Source organism: Aythya ferina (assembly GCF_964211825.1).
Source record: "Aythya ferina genome assembly, contig: HAP1_SCAFFOLD_136, whole genome shotgun sequence".
Lineage (NCBI taxonomy): Eukaryota > Metazoa > Chordata > Aves > Anseriformes > Anatidae > Aythya > Aythya ferina.
The window spans coordinates 124,145-142,268 of record NW_028181389.1 but is presented as its reverse complement, the minus strand read 5'-3'; the positions used below and the strand labels follow the sequence as shown (position 1 = coordinate 142,268).

Sequence of the window (18,124 nt, the reverse complement as noted above, 5' to 3'; positions counted from 1 at the left end):
ACCTGCAACCAGACCAGATAAAGTTCAATTCAGAGTGATTCTGAATCCTTTCATTAAAACGCTGCACATTTCTGTGCAAATTATTTCTGACTCTTCTGGACAAAAGTGGATGAAATAGTTCTTACAAATTAATAATAAAAGGTTGGAAGCTTTTACTCACACAAACACTAGTGAATTTTCCAGGAAATATTGTTTTGGCAGGGAATTTTCCCAAATCTAAAATAAAGAGAGGAAAAGTTGGGTTCTCATATTAGTTACTGCTTTTGACTGCTGGACAAAGGGAATAAAAACAGTAGTTAAGTGCAAGGTTTCCTTCTCTTCTTTAGTATGGGTAGGAATCGTCACTTCGGACCTTTAGCACCTTCAGAAACACACCCAGTGCCATGCAGGTTCCTCTGCAGCTACTTCTAACAATTACTGGTGCTCCTTAGCATGGAAGTTTGACTCAAAACACTCTCCAGATTTAGCTCTTTTGACTGCCCAAGGAGCTCATCATTTTGCTTGTTGCCTTCCATTTTCCTGAACACACCGGGAACGCTGTTCAGAATCTGAATGGATCTGGTCTAAGGAATGGGAAGAAAGCAAAACCAACGATACCTTGCAGTATTCCAAATTCCAAAAAAGCAGTCTCATTTTAAAAAGGACCTCAAAAGCTTTTTTTTTTTTTAAACTGACATCTGCCAACATAGCAATCCAAGCGCTAAACCAACTGAAGTTGCCCCTGAAAGCCTGAATAAAAATGAGTAACTCTGGTGCACTCAGCAGGTCTGTAATAGAAGTTGGTAAGGGTTTTAGATTTCTTTTTTTTTTGCTCCAGGGTGCTGGTAAAATTTTTGCATTAAGAGATTTTGAACCTTTTGTACCAAAGAATTAGAGATGCGCTACAGTGCCAGTAGCTGGGGGTCTGGAAATACACACCAACAAGTGTCATAAGCTTTGCCTTTGCTGAAGGAAGATGAATAGTACAAAGAAAATCTGTCTAGTTTGTTTTACAGGCTTGTCTTTCTCAGTACGGAACAAACTGACCTCCCTGGTCTAACTTTGCAGTGCCTATTCTGCCTTTGTCCTGCAGAGAAGAGCAAGAAAGGAACAAATCTATTTTTGCACCCCAAAAACGCATTAGAGGAGGATTATCACACCCACCTAAGGGTACTTCCTTGTTTGTTTATAAAGCACAAAGCATTTCTCTTGGACAGTCTCTGTTGCTGGCCTCTTTTGTGCCTTCCATTTATAATAAAGATATTAAGATGCTTACCCCTTGCTTGTTTTTTTTTTTTTTTTTATTTGTTTGTTTGTTTGTTTTTGTTTTTTTTAAAGAACAGTGGAAGTGGAGAGTCGGATGACAAGCAAGAACAAACACTAGAAACTCCTTGTTCTGCCCCTGCTTTTTAATCACCCAGCATCACCCCGGCTGCAAAACAGCCTCTGCTGATTTACCTGCTTGTTAAAGCACCCCACAGGCTGCAAGTGCGGTGTGCTAGGTGTCAAGTTATATTTAACGGTGCACACGTAACCATTCATCTTCCCACAGTCGAAGCACAGAACAGCCTCTTGCTAACACAACTCATCCCTGCTGCTGCAAGAAACCCTAAGGCCTGCAGGAAAACCTCAAGCTAAGAGTTCCAAAGCAAAAGCAGAAAACGCATCATTTGTACTCTTTCTATTTGAGGGAATTCTAGCTGCTAAATGCTGCCTACATCTGAGGGCACGTTCTGAGGCTGCCGGGAAGGACACTCAACACCCACTGACAGCAGGAGTGCAAAGATGCCAGCCAAGAAGGCAAAGGTTAGAGCTGAACGCTGCCTCAGCTTCCTCCAGCAGCCAGCTGGGGGTCACCTTTCACCACGCTCTCTGAGACTCGGAGCCCCGAGTTACCGCAGCCGCCACGTACAGCTGCTCCTTGCTGGCCCAAACTATTTGAACAGTCTTCAGACTTCAGGGACCTGTTTTACGACAGCCTCAAGATCAAATTCATCTGTTCCTGAAGGCGCTGATCGTCCTGCTGTTTCTGTAGCTGTCAAAGAACAATCCTGAACTGAGGCACTCGTCTGATCAAACAGTGCTTCGGCACAGATTTGTCTTTAGCTTGACACATCAAGGTGAAGAGGAATCGATTCTTGCAAGCAACCTCTCAAGCAGGGATCTAATAAGGTGACCAAAACGACAGATCTGTTGTGCAGATCTGAGCACGTCACTCTGCAGGGAATCACTTTCAAGCCTAAGATGTTTCACCCATCTCCCTGCCCCAGAGCGACACAAGGAAAGCTCTTAAGCAATTGCTAGCCTCTCCTCAGTGCTCACGAGTCCCAAATCACTAATTTTACAATATATAAACCATGGCAGCTGGCACCTAGATGGCACACGGTGACACTGCACACGTTGGCAGTGCTGTCAGGAGCTGGAAAGTCAGGGGTGAGGGGGTTAAGGGAAAACCACACATCAGTTTAGCAACTTGGCTCCCGTAGGATACTTCCTACGGCAGGAGTTTTAGCAAAGTCCCTCCCTCAGAGGGACCTGCTGGCTAATTAAAACAGGACTTCTGCTGGAGCAGTCAGAAGGCAGCAGGGTATCAGGAGATATCCAGTGGGCATCACCGTCAGCCTGTGGCAGTTTGGGGTCCAGGTATCAGTGGTTATGCGTGGTTTTCTCTGCTTCACTTTCTCCAAAGCTGTGAAAAAATAGTTCTTTTACAGCACTGTACAGTCACACGTTACGGATGGAACCAGCTGCATCAACTTCCAGTACGACGGTGTTGGAAAAAGGTGCCTTTGGTGGTCAGGAGCACAACAGCTCTGGTGAGGTGTTATTTAAGTGTGTTCTTACATCTGAGTTTCCTCATAGCAGTATGTAGCTGAGGGGGTCCAGGTTTCCCAGGTAAGATTGATGTTTTTTCTCCTACCAAGCACCAGCTCAGTATACAAAGCTCTGTTAATAACACCCAAGCGTGTAGATGTTAAACTGAAACTGCTTTTAAACCTATTTGTTGTTACGAAAATAGCTTAATACACCATCTTCACAGGGTAAAAATTCACATGGAAGGACAAAAAAACCCAGAAGCGCTTCCTGAGCTTCAGTTTACCAACAGCACCATCGGATTTAGATCCTGGCCTGGCAGCCAGGATGCAGGGTCTGTAAGCATTGCTGCGATGTGCAAGTGCCAAGGCAGGTTTCTGGCCTGCCCTGAATAAAATACCTTTTTTTTTTAATACAAACAGCGTGCCAGGTACGCTGTAATGCCAATGTGCCAGCTCAATAGAGGATGTCAAACAACAGAGGCGTTTATCCTAATTTCTGGAATGAAAACACTTTTAACAGCATTCTTTTCATGAAGAAAACCCTCTCTATCTTCTCCAATGCTCCAGGATCTGCTGCAGCTGCAGCAGCCGCGCTGGTACAACCCACATCTTTGCCAAATCTTTTCAATAATTGTGCTTTACCTCGGCAATGTTGAGGTCACTCCTCTTCCTCCTCCAGCTGAGCAAGCAGCTCGCTGGCTCTGCCACACCGCAGGTGCGGAAGCGAAAGCTGGGAACACAGGAGTCAAACTCTCAGTGCTCACAAAGCCACCAGGGCAGAGGGCTGACACAGAGGCACCCCGGATCCGCTCTCCCTCCCCGCTGCGAGGCTCGCAGCAGCCCCAACCCGAAGCACACACAATGCTTCGCATGGTGATGTCACCGCTGATTCTGAGTCCCCACGTGAGGATCTGCTTCACCACTCTCAACGTTGGTGTTGGTTTTTGATTTTTGTTTTTTTTTTTTTTTCTTTTAAACATTCTCAGCTTATGGGAAACCATCAGGTAAACCACAGATCGCTAGGGAAGAAGGCCCACACGAGGGAAGTCCGTGCTTTTCTTCCAGGCAGTGGCACGTGCTTTAACACGCCGCGTTCGACAAAGCAGCTCTCCCCGTTTTGCTCAGTGGCAACAGGCACGACTGCAACGCACACAGGTGTAGGCAGCACCTGCAGGTCCCAAACCCTTAACCCGTTTTTAGAGAGCACCAATTTTTTAAGTAGTGCTTTTCCCTTAATCCATGACCCCTTCTTTCCTTTATTTCTATCGGGTGGCTCTCCTCCATTTTCCTCCTCAGTGTCTGAGCAGACACTGGGAATCGTTTCCGGAGGAAGGGCACGGCTGAAGCTCCTCCATCTACTCTCCGAGAAAAGAGAGTATGTTAAAGAATACATCTTTCCTTTCTTTTCCCTTTTTTAAATACAATTTCTGAAATCAACGCTGCGGCCTGGCAGCAAATACCTACGGGACTAAAGGTGATTCCTCATCCCCACTGTAACGTTGTAGTTAACCTCCCAACGAACCCATCTCCCCAGGAAGCGGCCATTTGAGATGGGAAGGGGCAGAGCAAGAGGAAGCTCTCCTTAGCCTAGCTCTTCCCCCAACACCACCTCGCCACCCAGCACCAAATTCAATTCACCTGCTCCGCCCGATCACTCGAACGGGCGTCCGACGCTGGCACACGCCGCAGCGGTGGTTCTGACGTGCCTTAAATCACCTCTCCGCAGAATATCTCGGGTCTGTACGCTCAAATAACGCAGTATTTGAGAAATAACGCCCAGAGCTCACACTCTGAGTGCAGCCCAACAGCACCGAAGCACCGGTAGGCTAAACATTCCAAACCTGGCAACAAGGCTGACCCAAGCAACAGCACGGAACCCTTCTGCACCTTCAGCGTGGACATCAGCGTAAGGAAACACAGACCTCCTCGATCCAAATTTTAAGCGAGAAACGCAAAAGGTCACCCAACCGGCTTGTTTTCAGCAAGCTAAAGGAGAAATTAAGGCGACAACCGGGTGCATCCAGAGTTAGTCAGATCCTGAAGGCAGTTCCTTGGGGGAACGGAGGAGCAACGCGCCAGATGAGGGCTGCCTTACAGCGCACCCCTTAGAGGCACTGCTACGGAAGGAAGGCAGAAGGTTGGAACTCGAAAGAACTCGCAAGGCGCCCGTTAAGGGGGAAATCTTTCATTTTTTTCTCAGCAGAACCTCCCCTCTCCCTCCCCCCCCCCCCAACCCCCCCATGAAGGCAGACCGGGGACTCTTTGCTTCCTTAGGGAGAGGGCAGGGACGGGGCAGGGTGGTGGGACAGATGGCCAGAGGTTCGGATGGACGGACAGACAGCCGGACAGAGGGCCCAGCAAGGCCTGACGAAGAGCTCAGGAGCGGGAGGGAAGGGCAGGGCGAGGGGAAAGGCAGAGAAGTACAAATCTCTTTTTCCTTGTGATAACTTTTCTTGACCAAAAAACACGATTGTGAATGAGGCAAAATGAAAGATGTAACATGGGGACGTGCGGATACTCACGATGATGCAGCCTTCTATCCGCATGTTCACCTGCTCATAGAGCCACACCTGGATCCTCGACCTCTGCAGAACGAAGGAGGAGAGTAAGTCGGGCCACAAACACTGAGCACTTTTGTTCTCTCATGTGTTCAGAAATACCTGCTAGCCACAGCCACGACAGCTCCCAAACGCTCCGAGGAGCAACTCTCAGGGGCAGTTCCAATGTGCAATCTGACATTTGAGCGTTATACCATCGGGTGAATACTACACGTTTGGTGAAGAACACGTTTCCAGTCACAAGGGAACACCCCTGCACGCCCGGCTACACGAGGGGGAAATGCCGGGCTCCTTGTGCCCACCAGCACACCGCACAGCTCTCCATCCCCCACAAACCCGTCCCGGGACACAGCCAGGAGCCGAAAACTCACCGAGGGGAATCCCCAGACCCTCCCCACTCCCCCCACACTCCCCAAATCCCCATCCCCGCCCCCTCCCCGCGGTACTCACGTTCTGCAGGTAGCGGAAGATGAGGTTCTGGGGCGCTGCGTTAAGGGCTCAGCACGGGGACGACAGTTCCGGGCTCGGGACAAGGCCCCAAACCCCACAGCGAGGCCTCAGGGCCCCGCGACAAGGCCTCAAGGCCCGGGCCGAGCCCCCTGAGGTCCGAGCCGCCCCCCACCCACCTCCCCGGCACCCCCCAGCCGCAGGAAGGATACGATGGGCTGCACCATCACCTTCTGCACCTTCTGGCCCTGCCCGCGGTACGCCATGGCTGCTGCCGCCTCGCCGCTCCCGCTCCCAGCACCGCAGGCAGAAGAGGCGAAGGCTGATGGTAGAACAGGGCTTCTTGGGGTGAAGGGAAAGCGAGGGCAGGTGGGCGCAGTCTCTGAGCTCTCCTCCTCCTGAGTTTGCTTTTTCTCCCCCATTTCTGAGCCGCCAGAAGTCCCCGTGAAGTCCTTCGGCACGATGAAGGCCTGCGTGAGCTCCAGCAGCAGTTTCGTCGGCGGAGGTTTTCCCTGGTGGGGCCGGGGCGTCACAGCACACACACACACACACACACACAGAGACGCGTGGTTTTGTCCAAACATTAAGTATTTACAACAAATTCGACAAGCGCTTTTCCTCTGCCAGCAGCAAATGCCTGAGGGCCCCCACAGCTTCACAAATCATAGCGGGAAGTGCCTACCGTGCCGCGAAAAGTTCGGAAAATAATTCAAAATTGATCTGCTAGGGGAAAAAAAACGATGGCTGGTGGCAGGGTACACAATACACCCGAATCTCAGCTCTGTCCTCCGCAGGGTCAGTGCCCACGCCCAAGTGCGATGCTGATGGCACCCGAACATTTGCTGTAGCAGGCAGCAGAGCCAGCAGCTCAGGGGAGCAACTTTTAAAACCAAGAGGCACTTAAACAACCCTTCATCGACCCTGTGACTGCGGCAGAGTCCCGACTGCTCGCCCCGGAGTCCTCACACAGGCAAAAAGCACCAACCAAAGCCTGGGGGAACTTTGGTATAGCACAAGAGAAGGGAGTGGGGGTAGTGGAGCCGCATGGCAGAGCTGCTGCTTTTCACCATTTGATCCTCCCTGATAATTGAAAGGAAGGCTGGGTGGGCTGACCCCCACCCCCATTCCTGGCAGCAAGTTTGGTCCACAACACACTGGAACAACGATTCTGCTCCCTCCCACCCCTACAGCTTCATCATCTGACACGGGTACAGTCAAAACAATGGCATACACGAGTAAAAGTCAAGAGTTGACATAGTAACTCCAGGATTTGGCTATCAACTGTCCGAGAAATCAGAACACCGAAGCTTCACAATGTGCCCAACATCGAGTTGTGCCAAGGGCGGAGGAAGGAAGAAGCTTTACATTTAAGCCTTCAGAGCATCGCTCCATCAGAAGATCGATTTGCAGCCACCATGGCGTGCCAATGGAGATCTTTCTGTGCCAAAAGAAGTGCTTTGTCCTCTCGATATCGAAGGTAACCACCTATAGTTACAGAATGGATGCACAAGACCTTAACTCTGACCAGCAGGGAAATTTAGGACAACTGAGGGCAGATCCTGCCAATTTCTACCACTTCGGACTGTGCTTTAAGTCTCATTGCAAAGCCTCAGTTAGAAAAAGGATCACCTCGGGGTATCCAACAAGAAGAACAGTTTTAATTTTTTTTTTTTTTTTAATTATACCCTAGGACTACGCAGTTCAACTGTCAATCATCTCGGAGAGTTCAAGGAGGAGGTCATCCTCGTCCTTCCCTGGGTCTAAGTCGATTTCGGCTTCCAGTCTGCCTCCTGAGATTTCCCAAAGTAGCTTCTCAAAATCTTCATCCGCAGATAAGGGCACGTTCCCTGTGGAACTCAGCCAGCGTGTCCGTGCCTCTTCTGGCTGGGAAGAAGCTGAGGTCGAGGTCTCGAGATCCATCTCCATCTGCTCCTCAAATCTTTCCGGGCTTCCAAGACGCACTTCAGGTCTTGGGAGAGCAAGAAAGAACAATCAGGATATGCCATTTCTTAACGGGAAATCCTTTTCCTGCAAACCGGCTCTTAAAACTGTAGGCAAGCCCTCCTATGCTTCAATCTTACACAGGGATTGTTATCAATCAACCCAGGGCTACATTTAGAGCCCGATGTGTTACCAGGTACATTTTTCAGTCTGGGGGTTTATCTGTGAAGCCAGGGCACCTGGAGTTGAGGTGGCATTCTTGAGGACCAAAAGGCAGAGGACACTACTCATCATCTATCACCTCACGAGGAAGTAGAACTTCACCTCATCCTCGTTCAGGTATTCAGACAACCCAAGAAGTCACCGGAAAGCTGTGCTGACTTGCAGCATTTCAAGAAAGCCTAATTAAGCAATCCTGCTAGCTGCTAGAAAGTGGTTTCAGGTGACTTATTCCTTTGATGGATTTTGGCTTCAATTATCTCAGAACCCTCATTTTTTCCCACATGTGACAGAACTTATGTTTCCCTGGGGATATACACTGATTAAGAAAAAGAACAAGTTGGGGTTGTCACCTGTTTTGGGGATTTTCTTCAAGTCTGATGGCTGGGACGTGCTCCGGCACGTCTGAAACACCCTAGAAAGCAGCAAAACAGTATTTATGACACATGGGTAAAAGATTCCTTAATAGCTTTTTCCTCCACACTGCTTCTCCTCTGGCATTGCGGAGCCGTGGCCAAAATACAAAACCAAGGTGCTCCTGAAGAAAGTTCACATTCACCTGGAGGTTACTCACGATCTGGTGTCTTTTAAGAACATGGCATTAATGGACAAAATCCCCCACACCAGAGAAATCACAGCATCAGAGTACCGGTTAAAGAGTGCCATTCATCTCATAAATACAGAAGGGTTCTACAAGCATCCTGGAGACAGCTACTGGATTTCTAAGGAAACAGAAGGCCTGCAGAACGTTTGAGTTTTCCACCTTTTCAAATAGAGGAGGGTAGAAATTTAACAAGGGATCCATCGCTGCATTAGCCCCTGGCCTTACCATGGCTGCTTTTCTGGCTGGAGGTCCCATCATGTCAGCATCAAAGGCAGTCTGTAGTTCCACAGCTGCTATGGCAGACGGGTAACTCCCAGGTGCCTTACGTTTCAGTGCCTTCTTCTTGGGGAAAGTGACTTTCCCACGCGAAGGCTTCGCAGATGTCATAAAGTTGGCTAGAGTAAAAGGAAGAGAGAACTGATACAGTCTTGCTCTGCCTCAGGAAAAATCCAGGTTCTCTTAATCATTTCCACAGTCCTTCTACACACTTAAATGCATTTGGCCAGCACAATTACACCGCCATTGCCTGGATTCTCAGGAATCTTTTCCACATAGTAAACTCTGTCTACCAACAAGCCATACAAAGGAACAAAGAAACCGAAGAGCTACAGTAAATAATAATCCAGGACAAGGGAAACCTCAGACACATAGCAATCCTAAGTGCAAGCTAGGTTCACAAATATAGACAGCTTTTATATTTAAAGTCCCGCTCCCGCTAGGAAAGGAAAAAGCAGCAGTTATAGTAGGACAAGAGTGTATGCAACTCTTGTACCAGCTTCCTCTCCCTTGCAGTGATGTCCCACAGTTAAGTTGTTCTACAAAGTCCACATTTGTAGTGTCATTTTCTAGTCTCCCGTTCCTTACCTAACATCTGGCTGGCAGGAAAAGAAACAAACTAAGAAAAAGAAAGTACACCCTTCGCTTCGTAGCACTGCGTGGCAAAATGCACCCAGCCAGAGTTACAGCATGAGAATTGTCATCTTCTGTCTGTATTTCAGAAGACAACCTAAGTAACTCTTAACCTTCAACACTTACTTTTAGCTTCCTGGCCCTGAAATTGAGCTGCCACTTTCCCTGCTGGTTCAGTATTAAAGAAGCCAGCAGTAGATTTGACAGCAGCTTCCTCCTGCCGAAGCTTCTCTTGTTGTTCTCTCTGTTGCCACTTCTCCCACCGTCTCTCTTCAAAGCTCTTCTCTGGACATTTACGAGTTCCACTCTGCCGAGTGGGCTAGAAGGAAAGAAAAGTAGTGCATGAGTAGGACAAAAAAAATAAATAAAATCCGTGGAGATTTCGTTAAGAAAATCTGATCAGCAATCCCTCCAAAATGGTCTTGATGTGGAACAGCATATTAATCTCGTTCAGGTTACTGTTGGTTTTTTTGTTTGTTTGTTTGTTTGTTTTTTTTCCCATAAAATTCTGCCTGTAACAAGAGCCATGCTTTACTATGGACGCAGTCTCACATATCTGCAATATCCACTATGGCAAGCTTCTTTAAACAGCTAGGGTGTTCTGCTGTACATCTATTTATCACATTCTTTTTAAGCAGCAGAAAGTCATACAAGTTCCCCTATACAGTATCCACTGACAGATTGATTTCCTTGAACACAGAACTCTGGCCTTCTGTATTAAATCCTTCATGTCTGACAGATCAAGTCAGTAAGAACAAAAAGAATTCCCTCCACGTTAACTGTGTAGATTTCAGCTGGTGCTAACAGGGTTTCTTTCTTGCTGTGGTATAAACAGACTGATTCCAAGTTTGAGGATTACAGAGTTGTCTGGAAATGCTGCTGGCGATAGGATTTAGACTGCACTGCAGCTCCTACCAGCTGCTGAAGGGTAAGAACACACTCAAGAGGGTGGCACACGGTGAGTAACAAAACTTGTCAGAATTATCAGAAATTGTACGAATGTATGTGTGTCTTCACAGAGGACTCACCTGTACATCAGGTCCAGAGGAAAGTTTAGGAAAAGGCCGGTTCAATTCCACTGCCTTCTTTTCTTCTTTTTCAGGTGCTTTAAAAAAAGACAAAAAAAAGTGTTGTCAACGGCAGAAATAAAGAAAGCTGGGTACTTGTTTCCTTTGTGCATTTATTTCCTTGTGTCCCATGAGAGAGAGAGAGAAAGGCTACAATGTGCAAGCCATTCAGCATTTATCCATGAAGCAGATCCTGAGCAAACTGAACTTGCTCAACATGGGAAGCACCTCACTGGGGCAGGCATTAAAGCATCTTATTACCTGTTAGTTTTGTGCTCCATAAAGATTTCTGCTCTGCTGGGGCAGGTCCGGGTTGTGCTGAGGGAGCTGGCACATCTCCTTCACTCTGCTGCATCCGCAGAGCTTTCTCACGCTTTATTTCTTCCAAGGTTTTAACACGCACTTCTCCTTCTGGCTTCACTTTTCCTGCCGGCTCCTTCGCCTGCCCTTTGCTGGGCCCGGACAGAGCGAGCTGCTTCTTGGACTCACCCTGAATTTTGCTCTTGCTATGGCATTCTCCTGCTTTTTTCTTCTCTTCTACCAAGCGATTATTCTTTTTTTCAGACAAGGCTTCAGAGAAAGTTTGCATGCGACCTGCACGAGCAGCTCTTGCCCCTGCGCTGGAATCTTCAGTTTTACCGTGCCCTTCAGCCTCAGCTTTGGCTTGAGGTTCGCGTCTCTGAAGAGCTTTCTCACGACGGATTTCCTCCAGTGTTTTCACATGGATCTCTCCCATCGGCTTAGCAGCCTTCCCTGTCATCATCAAGAAATGAGGAGAAGCACCAACATTTAAAGAGAGTCCAGCAATATTTTAAGTCTCCAAAATTTGTCAGAGCACTAAGGAAAACTCATCTTGAGCGTTCCCAATAAATCATCTTAGAACAATATCCTTAGAACAACATTCTCCTCCTCCTCTGAGCCACTTGTATTTTGAAGACCAGCCCTATCCAGAGAGAACTGCTACACAGAAATGCTGCTTTACTTTATTACTTTTTCAGACTGCATTTCAAATTCCTGCTCCTGGCAGTGGTTCTATTCTAATTGTACGTAACGGTTCACAGAAGCAGCTAAAAACCTCGACAAGGCACAAGTAGAAAATAAACACACACCTAGAGCCAGAGTTCTGATAGTGGCTGTCAGAAGAGCTTCAGCACTCAACCAAGAGGCGTCAGTTCTTTGTTTTCGTTTAAATTAGTTTGTAGGGATGTATGAAAGCAGTCCAAGTTCGTGGAAAGGACGGAGGAGAAAGCATATTTAAGATCTAGCTGTTACCTCTCTCAGTACTGGTCTGTTTAGGAGGTAATCCCAGCCTGTCCTTCAGAGACTTGGGAACTCGAACTGCAAAACAGAAAAAGAACGAATTAGGGAGGCTGCATAATGTCAACTTCAGGTTCACATTTCAAAACAAGACAGGAAAGGTAGCTTTGAATCCCAGTGATTACGACCTCAGCCAACATGCAAAAAGAAACATCACTGGAAAAGGACAAACAGAAAGACTAAATACGAAACCCAGGAATCCAATCCAGATGCCCGTTTAGTACCTGTCTCTCTCTTGGGTGCTTTGTCAGCATTTCCCGGAGCCTCTACCTTCTTCCCCAGCCTTTCAGCAAGGCTGCGCTTCACTGGAAGGCTGCCTACATCATCTTCAGAGAAAACAAGGAATATTGTAAGAACTTTTCTTTGCAGGAAGGTTTGAGAACAGTCAACAATAAGCTTCTCTTTTTCAAGCATATTTTCATAGAATTGCCTTTCAGCTGCTAAATGATTTTTTTTTTTTTTTTCCATTTCTGCCGTCAACACAGATCTCCACTGCAATGTATTTTCCTTTCATACATCACAAATACTCTTTAATGCAGTCATATATAGAAGGCAGCACCTACGTAACAGCTCGTAAAAAGTTCTCACCCGCGGAGGCTTTCCGTTTTCCTTGTCTATCAGCAAGATCTACTCGAACCACAGGTTCCTCCCCTAAAACAAAAGGGAATTTTTTTTTCTATTTCACAGAAACCAGTAGACAACAGAAATATTATCCTGTTAGCCCATGTCCAAAAAACCCTAGTCAGACACTGTTTTGACAGCTAGACCACACAAACTCATATTTTAACTATAATTAACATGGAAAAAAAATATTAATAGTCTCAGTGCTTGCTTCAAATTCCAGCTGAGATAGTAGAGAGTGAATCTGAGTCTGCTTGACACCTATACTTTGTGCAGAACAAAGCTGCATAAGCAAGCAGAATATTCTTAGGTGCAAATGCTGAGAAATATTCCTTTCTAAGGTGAATGTCTACGAGTAAAAGTACTTCCACACTTTTTTCCCTTTAAAAGGCATTTGCACAGCTCTAAACAATTTATACACAAACACCTGTCATACTGTGTCCACACCTGCCACTGTACGCCTCTTTAATGCTTCAGAAATTGCTTCTTATATAGCACTGGCTTCTACAGCTCGCTCTTCTCGTTACTCTTCTGTTTTTCAGTTACCCCCCTATTGGCATACTGACACTTTTTTTTTTCTCCTGCCACTGCACTTAACCTGAGCACCAAATCTTTCCAGTACAACCAGGGACTTTAAGCATAAAAGCACGTTTTGAACAGAAGGCAGCACCAGAAGGCTAACATGGGTGAATTGTTTTAATTATTGCTTAACCCTCCAGTTTAGGAGTAATGAAATCAAAACAAAAGCATTCATTATTACCTTTCTTGGAAGACACTGTCACAGTTCTCACCACTGTCCGGACATTTTCCTCTTCTGGAGCAGGAAAAATCATAGAATCAACGGGACGAAGAGAAGATCTTGAAGAACCTTCTGTTCAGAGCAACCAAAACATAAGGAAGTTTACCCAACGTAAAAAACTATCACAAAGAACAAAAAACTTTAAATGATTTGTTACTGTCAAAAATACAGCAAGCAGAGCATGTAAAGAAGAGAGGTGACTAATTTGCCTCTGGTTGCCCTTTGGACTCCCATTTAGAATACCAGCTGGCTGAGAATCAGGTTGCTTTATGCCCCCAGCTAAAAATGGAAGTCTGTCCCTCAAGCAGCTCCCAGTCACCATCACCTGCCGTGAACAGGATAAGAAAGTAGGCAATATTAACTCACCACCGTGTCTCTTATTTTTTTCCTTCATCTTCTGCCATTTGATTTCCTCAAGTGTTTTTATTCCAAAATTCAGATTGCCCTCTGAAAACAGGAAACAGTTCATGAGACAGGCTTAGAGGCACTCACTGAGGACCACAGGTCCTCAGGCTTCTTAGCGCTCAGGAACTTTCTGAAGTATTTCGAATAAAGCCTGTCAACACTCCTCACAAGTGAAAGAGCCATAGAACCAATGGCATTTTGCCCCTCCTTTCATCCTTCAGGGTTCAAAATGTAGTTTTAATTTTAATCCATTTACACAATATTAGATCCCTCTATCGTTAGATATGGCTTATCAACAGTGGTTGCAAGGCTGCACGTGCAGCCATTTAAACTCCATGCTGTGGCCCTGTTTTGTTCTCCAAAAGTAAAGAAAAGGAGTTCACCTTTCTGACCCAATGGGCACATGATGGTATTAATGGCAGAAATGAGATCATGGAAATAACCGACTCCATTCAGCACCCCTACATTTTGTTGTGTTTTTACACCACGCTGCTTTTGACTTAACTGTCAAGTTCTTCTGATTTATCCTACTAAGGTGCTGGCATACCTTGTTTAGTAGTAATAGAACTGCCTTTCCGAGTGGAAATCACCCGTAATCCATTTTTGCCTTCCGCAGCTGGATGCTGGACGGGAGTTTTAGTTTCTTCTCCTTCCTCAGAAAGTTGGTCTGAAGGGGAAAAATCGATTCAGTTATGCATAGACCAGGTTGGTCATGATTACGTAGCTCATGCAGTGACACTTCAGCCCATGGTTCATATAAAAAACTTTGTTGCTGTTTTGTTTTGTTTGTTTGTTTGTTTGTTTGTTTGTTTTTAAACAGCTACACTGACCTGATGAACTCCTAAGTAGAATACACTAGGACAAAACATCTAGGACTCTAGATTCTCTCTGCAGCTTTAACTACTACACAACACATTGCTCTTCAGACAGAAAAAAGAAATTTCCTTCCTAGTTTCACATAGAACTTTACACAAAAGACCAGCTAAAGCCAGGAGTGGTTCTAAGCTTTCCTCCAACGTTTCAGCTTCTGTCCACTGACTGCCAGACAAAGCCACCAGGGACCTGGCCAGACTGCCTGCCCTATCGCTAGTCAGACCTCAGGTCATCTGTGATTTATACACTCATTTACAGCACAGATTCCTTCCAAGAACCAAAGATTTAACACATTCATTTACAGCACAAATTCCTTCCAAGAACCAAAACATGCTCACCATCATCATCTTCATCATCATCTGCAGCATTGATTACAACTGGAGGGTGTGTAGGGCTTGGGACATTTTCAGAGTTTTCCACTTTCGTCACCCCCTTAGCTGTGGAGAGGGATTTGACTGGACAGAAAGTTTGTTTTGCTGCAGTGACATCTGAGCCACTTTCAGATCATCGTCCGCGCACTCAGGCGGACTTGGCAGTGTAGCTAGAGGAAGAGGAGGATCATCGGTAATATGGCAGTTTAAAACTTTGACCACAATGCAAAGAGATGGTAGCAAAGGCAGATAACCCGCACAGACAACGAATTCAGCATCTCCTTTTGCCCATCCCATCACTGCTTACACCGTGAACAATGATTTCCCTTCCAACAACAACACATCTCCCTACCACCCAGCAAAAGCGGAAACAACAGGAAGCAAACTGCAAGGCAAACATCACACAAAGCAAAGAGAAGCTGAGCACGAAAGCAGAAAACAAACACCAGCAGTACACTCGGTGCAGTACACCTATGACTGCAGACCTTTTCCTGCCCTCACAAATGAACAGTTACCTGACGCCCCCTACAGGATTGGCACCCACTAAGTAATACTCAAAATTAATTCTTCAGCGCTTAAAGAAAAAGGACCTAAACTCACTCTTGCTTGGTGGTAAGAATTGTCCATCGATGTAACGTCCCTTTGCATGATGAAAAGCACAGTTGGCTTTCTGACAGCCTCCCGGCTGGTTCTCCCAGTAGCAAGGAATCTCACTGCGCTTTTTCTGAAGACAGAAAGAAAGAAAAGCTCGTGATAACATGCACCTGAGGCTTGCAAAGAGATGCACAGCTCCAGATCGTGACAGCTGTCACAACACAGTGCTGAAACAGCATTCCAAAGGTCAGTTTCTCAGTTAAGTGTAGTATTTCTGGGCATATTCACAAAGTTTGCATAAGCTGTAACCACTATGCACATTTAGTTTGGTCATCACTCAGTTTGAGAAGACAGGCACTCTCAGACATCACTTGAGGGTGGCTTAAACTAATACACCTAGGATTATACTAGGATTATTCAGAGGGAAAAAGAACATCTGAAATTGCCTAGGTTAACCCTGTCTAGAACTACTTCTTGGAGACTTAGTTCTGCTGCACCTTTAACTTTCCCCACTTCCTACCCCAGGCAGCTACAACAGCGTTATCTGAAGGACTGTGGGTCAGAAGACACCTGATAGTTCATTATCAAGCCTGCTCCCATGAGGATAGAACAGCCTGTTTATTACCCCCCTGCTCCAGCACGTTTTAGCAGTCTATTTAACAGCTATTCTGCATCTCTTGAGAAAACTGTCAGCATCTAATAAAAAAAAATAAACAAATATCTTGCTAAGACATACCTAAGGCATTGATTTTATTTCCCTCTGCTTCCTCCCACCCCCTCTCTTGGTAACAGAAACCAGTATGATTTTGAAGCAAACAAATCTATCCTGCAAAAGCGCAATCAGTACACCTACGGCACTGAAAAATGCTTTTGTGGATTTATTTTGAGAACACATTGTTAGGCACTCACGTCAATTTCCATGTGTCTGAATCGGCAGACATTCCTGAAACAACGACCCTCCTGCCACAGCTTGCAGACCGTCTCATTGCCCAGAGCAGCTTCGCAGTGGCGGTAGGCACATTTGTCTCCCTGGAACCAAAAGGAAACCAACAAGGAAAATAGAGTACAGCCTCAAAAATGGCCATGCTGCTGCCTAATGGTGCTACAACTGAATTCACAATCTATCTGGTTCTCAAGTTAACCAAAGACCAGTGTGCTTCCTCCTCCTAATCTACTCCTTCCTGAAAAAAGGGGAAAAAAAAAGCAAAGCAAAGGAAAGCCAGCCATACCTTGCTACAGGTAGAATAGAAATAGAAGTAGCAATCGTCTCCTTGTTTAGACATGCCGACGAGTTCTGCTAACAAGCTCGGGTTCTCTCCACAGGGACTTCCTCTGCTCTTGGAGAGAGCTGTCTTCACCCTTGCTTGGGCTGAAAGTCTTCTACTGGCTTGTGATCAGTGAAATCTTCTTTTTAAAAGTAACCCGAAAGAAAGTAACAAGTGAAAAATAATGAGGAACAAACATTTTTCCAGCTTTCTTCAGTTAATCAAATCAAGTTATCAGTCTCTCAAAGAGAGCAAAGCCTTGAAATCAGCTGTTACATGAACTAACTAAATATTAAAGTTCTGTAAAGCTGCCAGGAGCTTTGTCAGCAAGCGTTCTCTTCCACATCCTCAATAATATGACCTGGAGCACATCTGGAAGCCTGAAAACGGAGTCACTCCTTAAAAAAACACCTGATGATACATGCAAGTCAATAATCAACTATGGCTACAAATAACTTCTCTAGAACACAGTAAGGACGCATTAAACAGCACGTTCCAGGCCCTGTGGGTCTTCGATTTCACCTACCTGGACAACCTCAGCAAAGTTATCGATCTTCAAAGGCTTCCAGTTAACTGCTCCTGTAGGCCGAACCAAGACTGAATCCGTGAATTAATAATAAAGGGGTAGGAAGAATTTTCCTCCTCACTTTGCCAAGGGAACCTCTCATCCACAATTCAAACAAAGGATGCGCTTTTAAACAGCTTATAACTAAGAGAGGAAGCAAGTCCATTTGAATGCTCTCTCAGACTGGATGCAGCCACGGTTAGTTAGCTCTTCAAAAAAATAAAAAACAAAAACCAAAACAAAACAAAAACAAAAAAAAAAACAGCGCATTTAGAGATGAACTCGTGATTCAAAGTGGCTGCAAAAATGAGGCTCCATCTTCCACAGCCGGACAATTTAACTTTTTTTTTTTTTTTTTTTTTAATTTAAAATTCAGCATGTTCCAATCTCTGGTCTTCAAGATTTCTTCACCTATTAAGAAAACACAAAAACCTTTCCCCGTCTTTATTACCTGTACAGCAAAAAACATACCAGTGCATCTAAATCCACAGATGTGCATACGCATACACACATCTGTGTTTATACACACACGAGGAGGGAGTGAGAGAAAGTTAGCGAGAGCGACACTGAAAATCAGAATTTTTGCCTTTTCGACACAGAGAGCGCGTAAAAATTCTCTCATTTTGAGGGAACTAGAAAAAAATGGAGGCTCTGCAAAAGATTTTGATGAGTATGCCTTCGAGGCCGATGCTTTGTAACATGAGGGATCTGGGGGCCAGCACACAAATATGCATACGGATGTACATGCATACAGGATAAACATATCTATACACA

General features: G+C 45.8%; 1 protein-coding gene and 1 pseudogene across 3 annotated transcripts; both read right to left on the bottom strand.

Moving 5' to 3' along the window:
• Window positions 1-273: 273 nt before the first annotated feature.
• Window positions 274-9,061, bottom strand: LOC311428767 (zinc finger CCCH domain-containing protein 11A-like). Of its 2 annotated transcripts, XM_084540056.1 has the most exons (6): window positions 8,520-8,721; window positions 8,314-8,375; window positions 6,013-7,769; window positions 5,804-5,830; window positions 5,318-5,380; window positions 274-563 (listed from the first exon to the last, which is right to left on the bottom strand). In XM_084540056.1, the coding sequence occupies exons 3-6, from the start codon at window positions 6,382-6,384 to the stop codon at window positions 408-410; spliced, it is 618 nt and encodes a 205-aa protein (XP_084396182.1). In that variant the 5' UTR covers window positions 6,385-7,769; window positions 8,314-8,375; window positions 8,520-8,721; the 3' UTR covers window positions 274-407. The 2 variants fall into 2 exon arrangements, with proteins under 2 accessions (XP_084396182.1, XP_084396183.1); XM_084540057.1 differs by lacking the exons at window positions 274-563; window positions 5,318-5,380; window positions 5,804-5,830; window positions 8,520-8,721 and adding an exon at window positions 8,790-9,061 and having other exon boundaries at window positions 6,305-7,769.
• Window positions 9,062-9,766: 705 nt separating this feature from the next.
• Window positions 9,767-17,364, bottom strand: LOC311428757 (zinc finger CCCH domain-containing protein 11A-like; annotated as a pseudogene). The gene is made up of 8 exons: window positions 17,312-17,364; window positions 16,750-16,924; window positions 16,430-16,549; window positions 15,527-15,650; window positions 14,894-15,096; window positions 14,230-14,349; window positions 13,644-13,724; window positions 9,767-9,792 (listed from the first exon to the last, which is right to left on the bottom strand). The product of its transcript is annotated as a zinc finger CCCH domain-containing protein 11A-like (transcript).
• Between the last annotated feature and the right edge of the window lie 760 nt (window positions 17,365-18,124).

Coding starts and splice junctions, on each gene's coding strand:
- LOC311428767 (XM_084540056.1), bottom strand. CDS start 6,384: ATGTTTGGACAAAACCACGCGTCTCTGTGTGTGTGTGTGTGTGTGTGT. Junction 5,831..6,012: donor AGGTGATGGTGCAGCCCATC/GTATCCTTCCTG, acceptor GCAGCGCCCCAG/AACCTCATCTTCCGCTACCT. Junction 5,381..5,803: donor TCTTCCGCTACCTGCAGAAC/GTGAGTACCGCG, acceptor TTCGTTCTGCAG/AGGTCGAGGATCCAGGTGTG.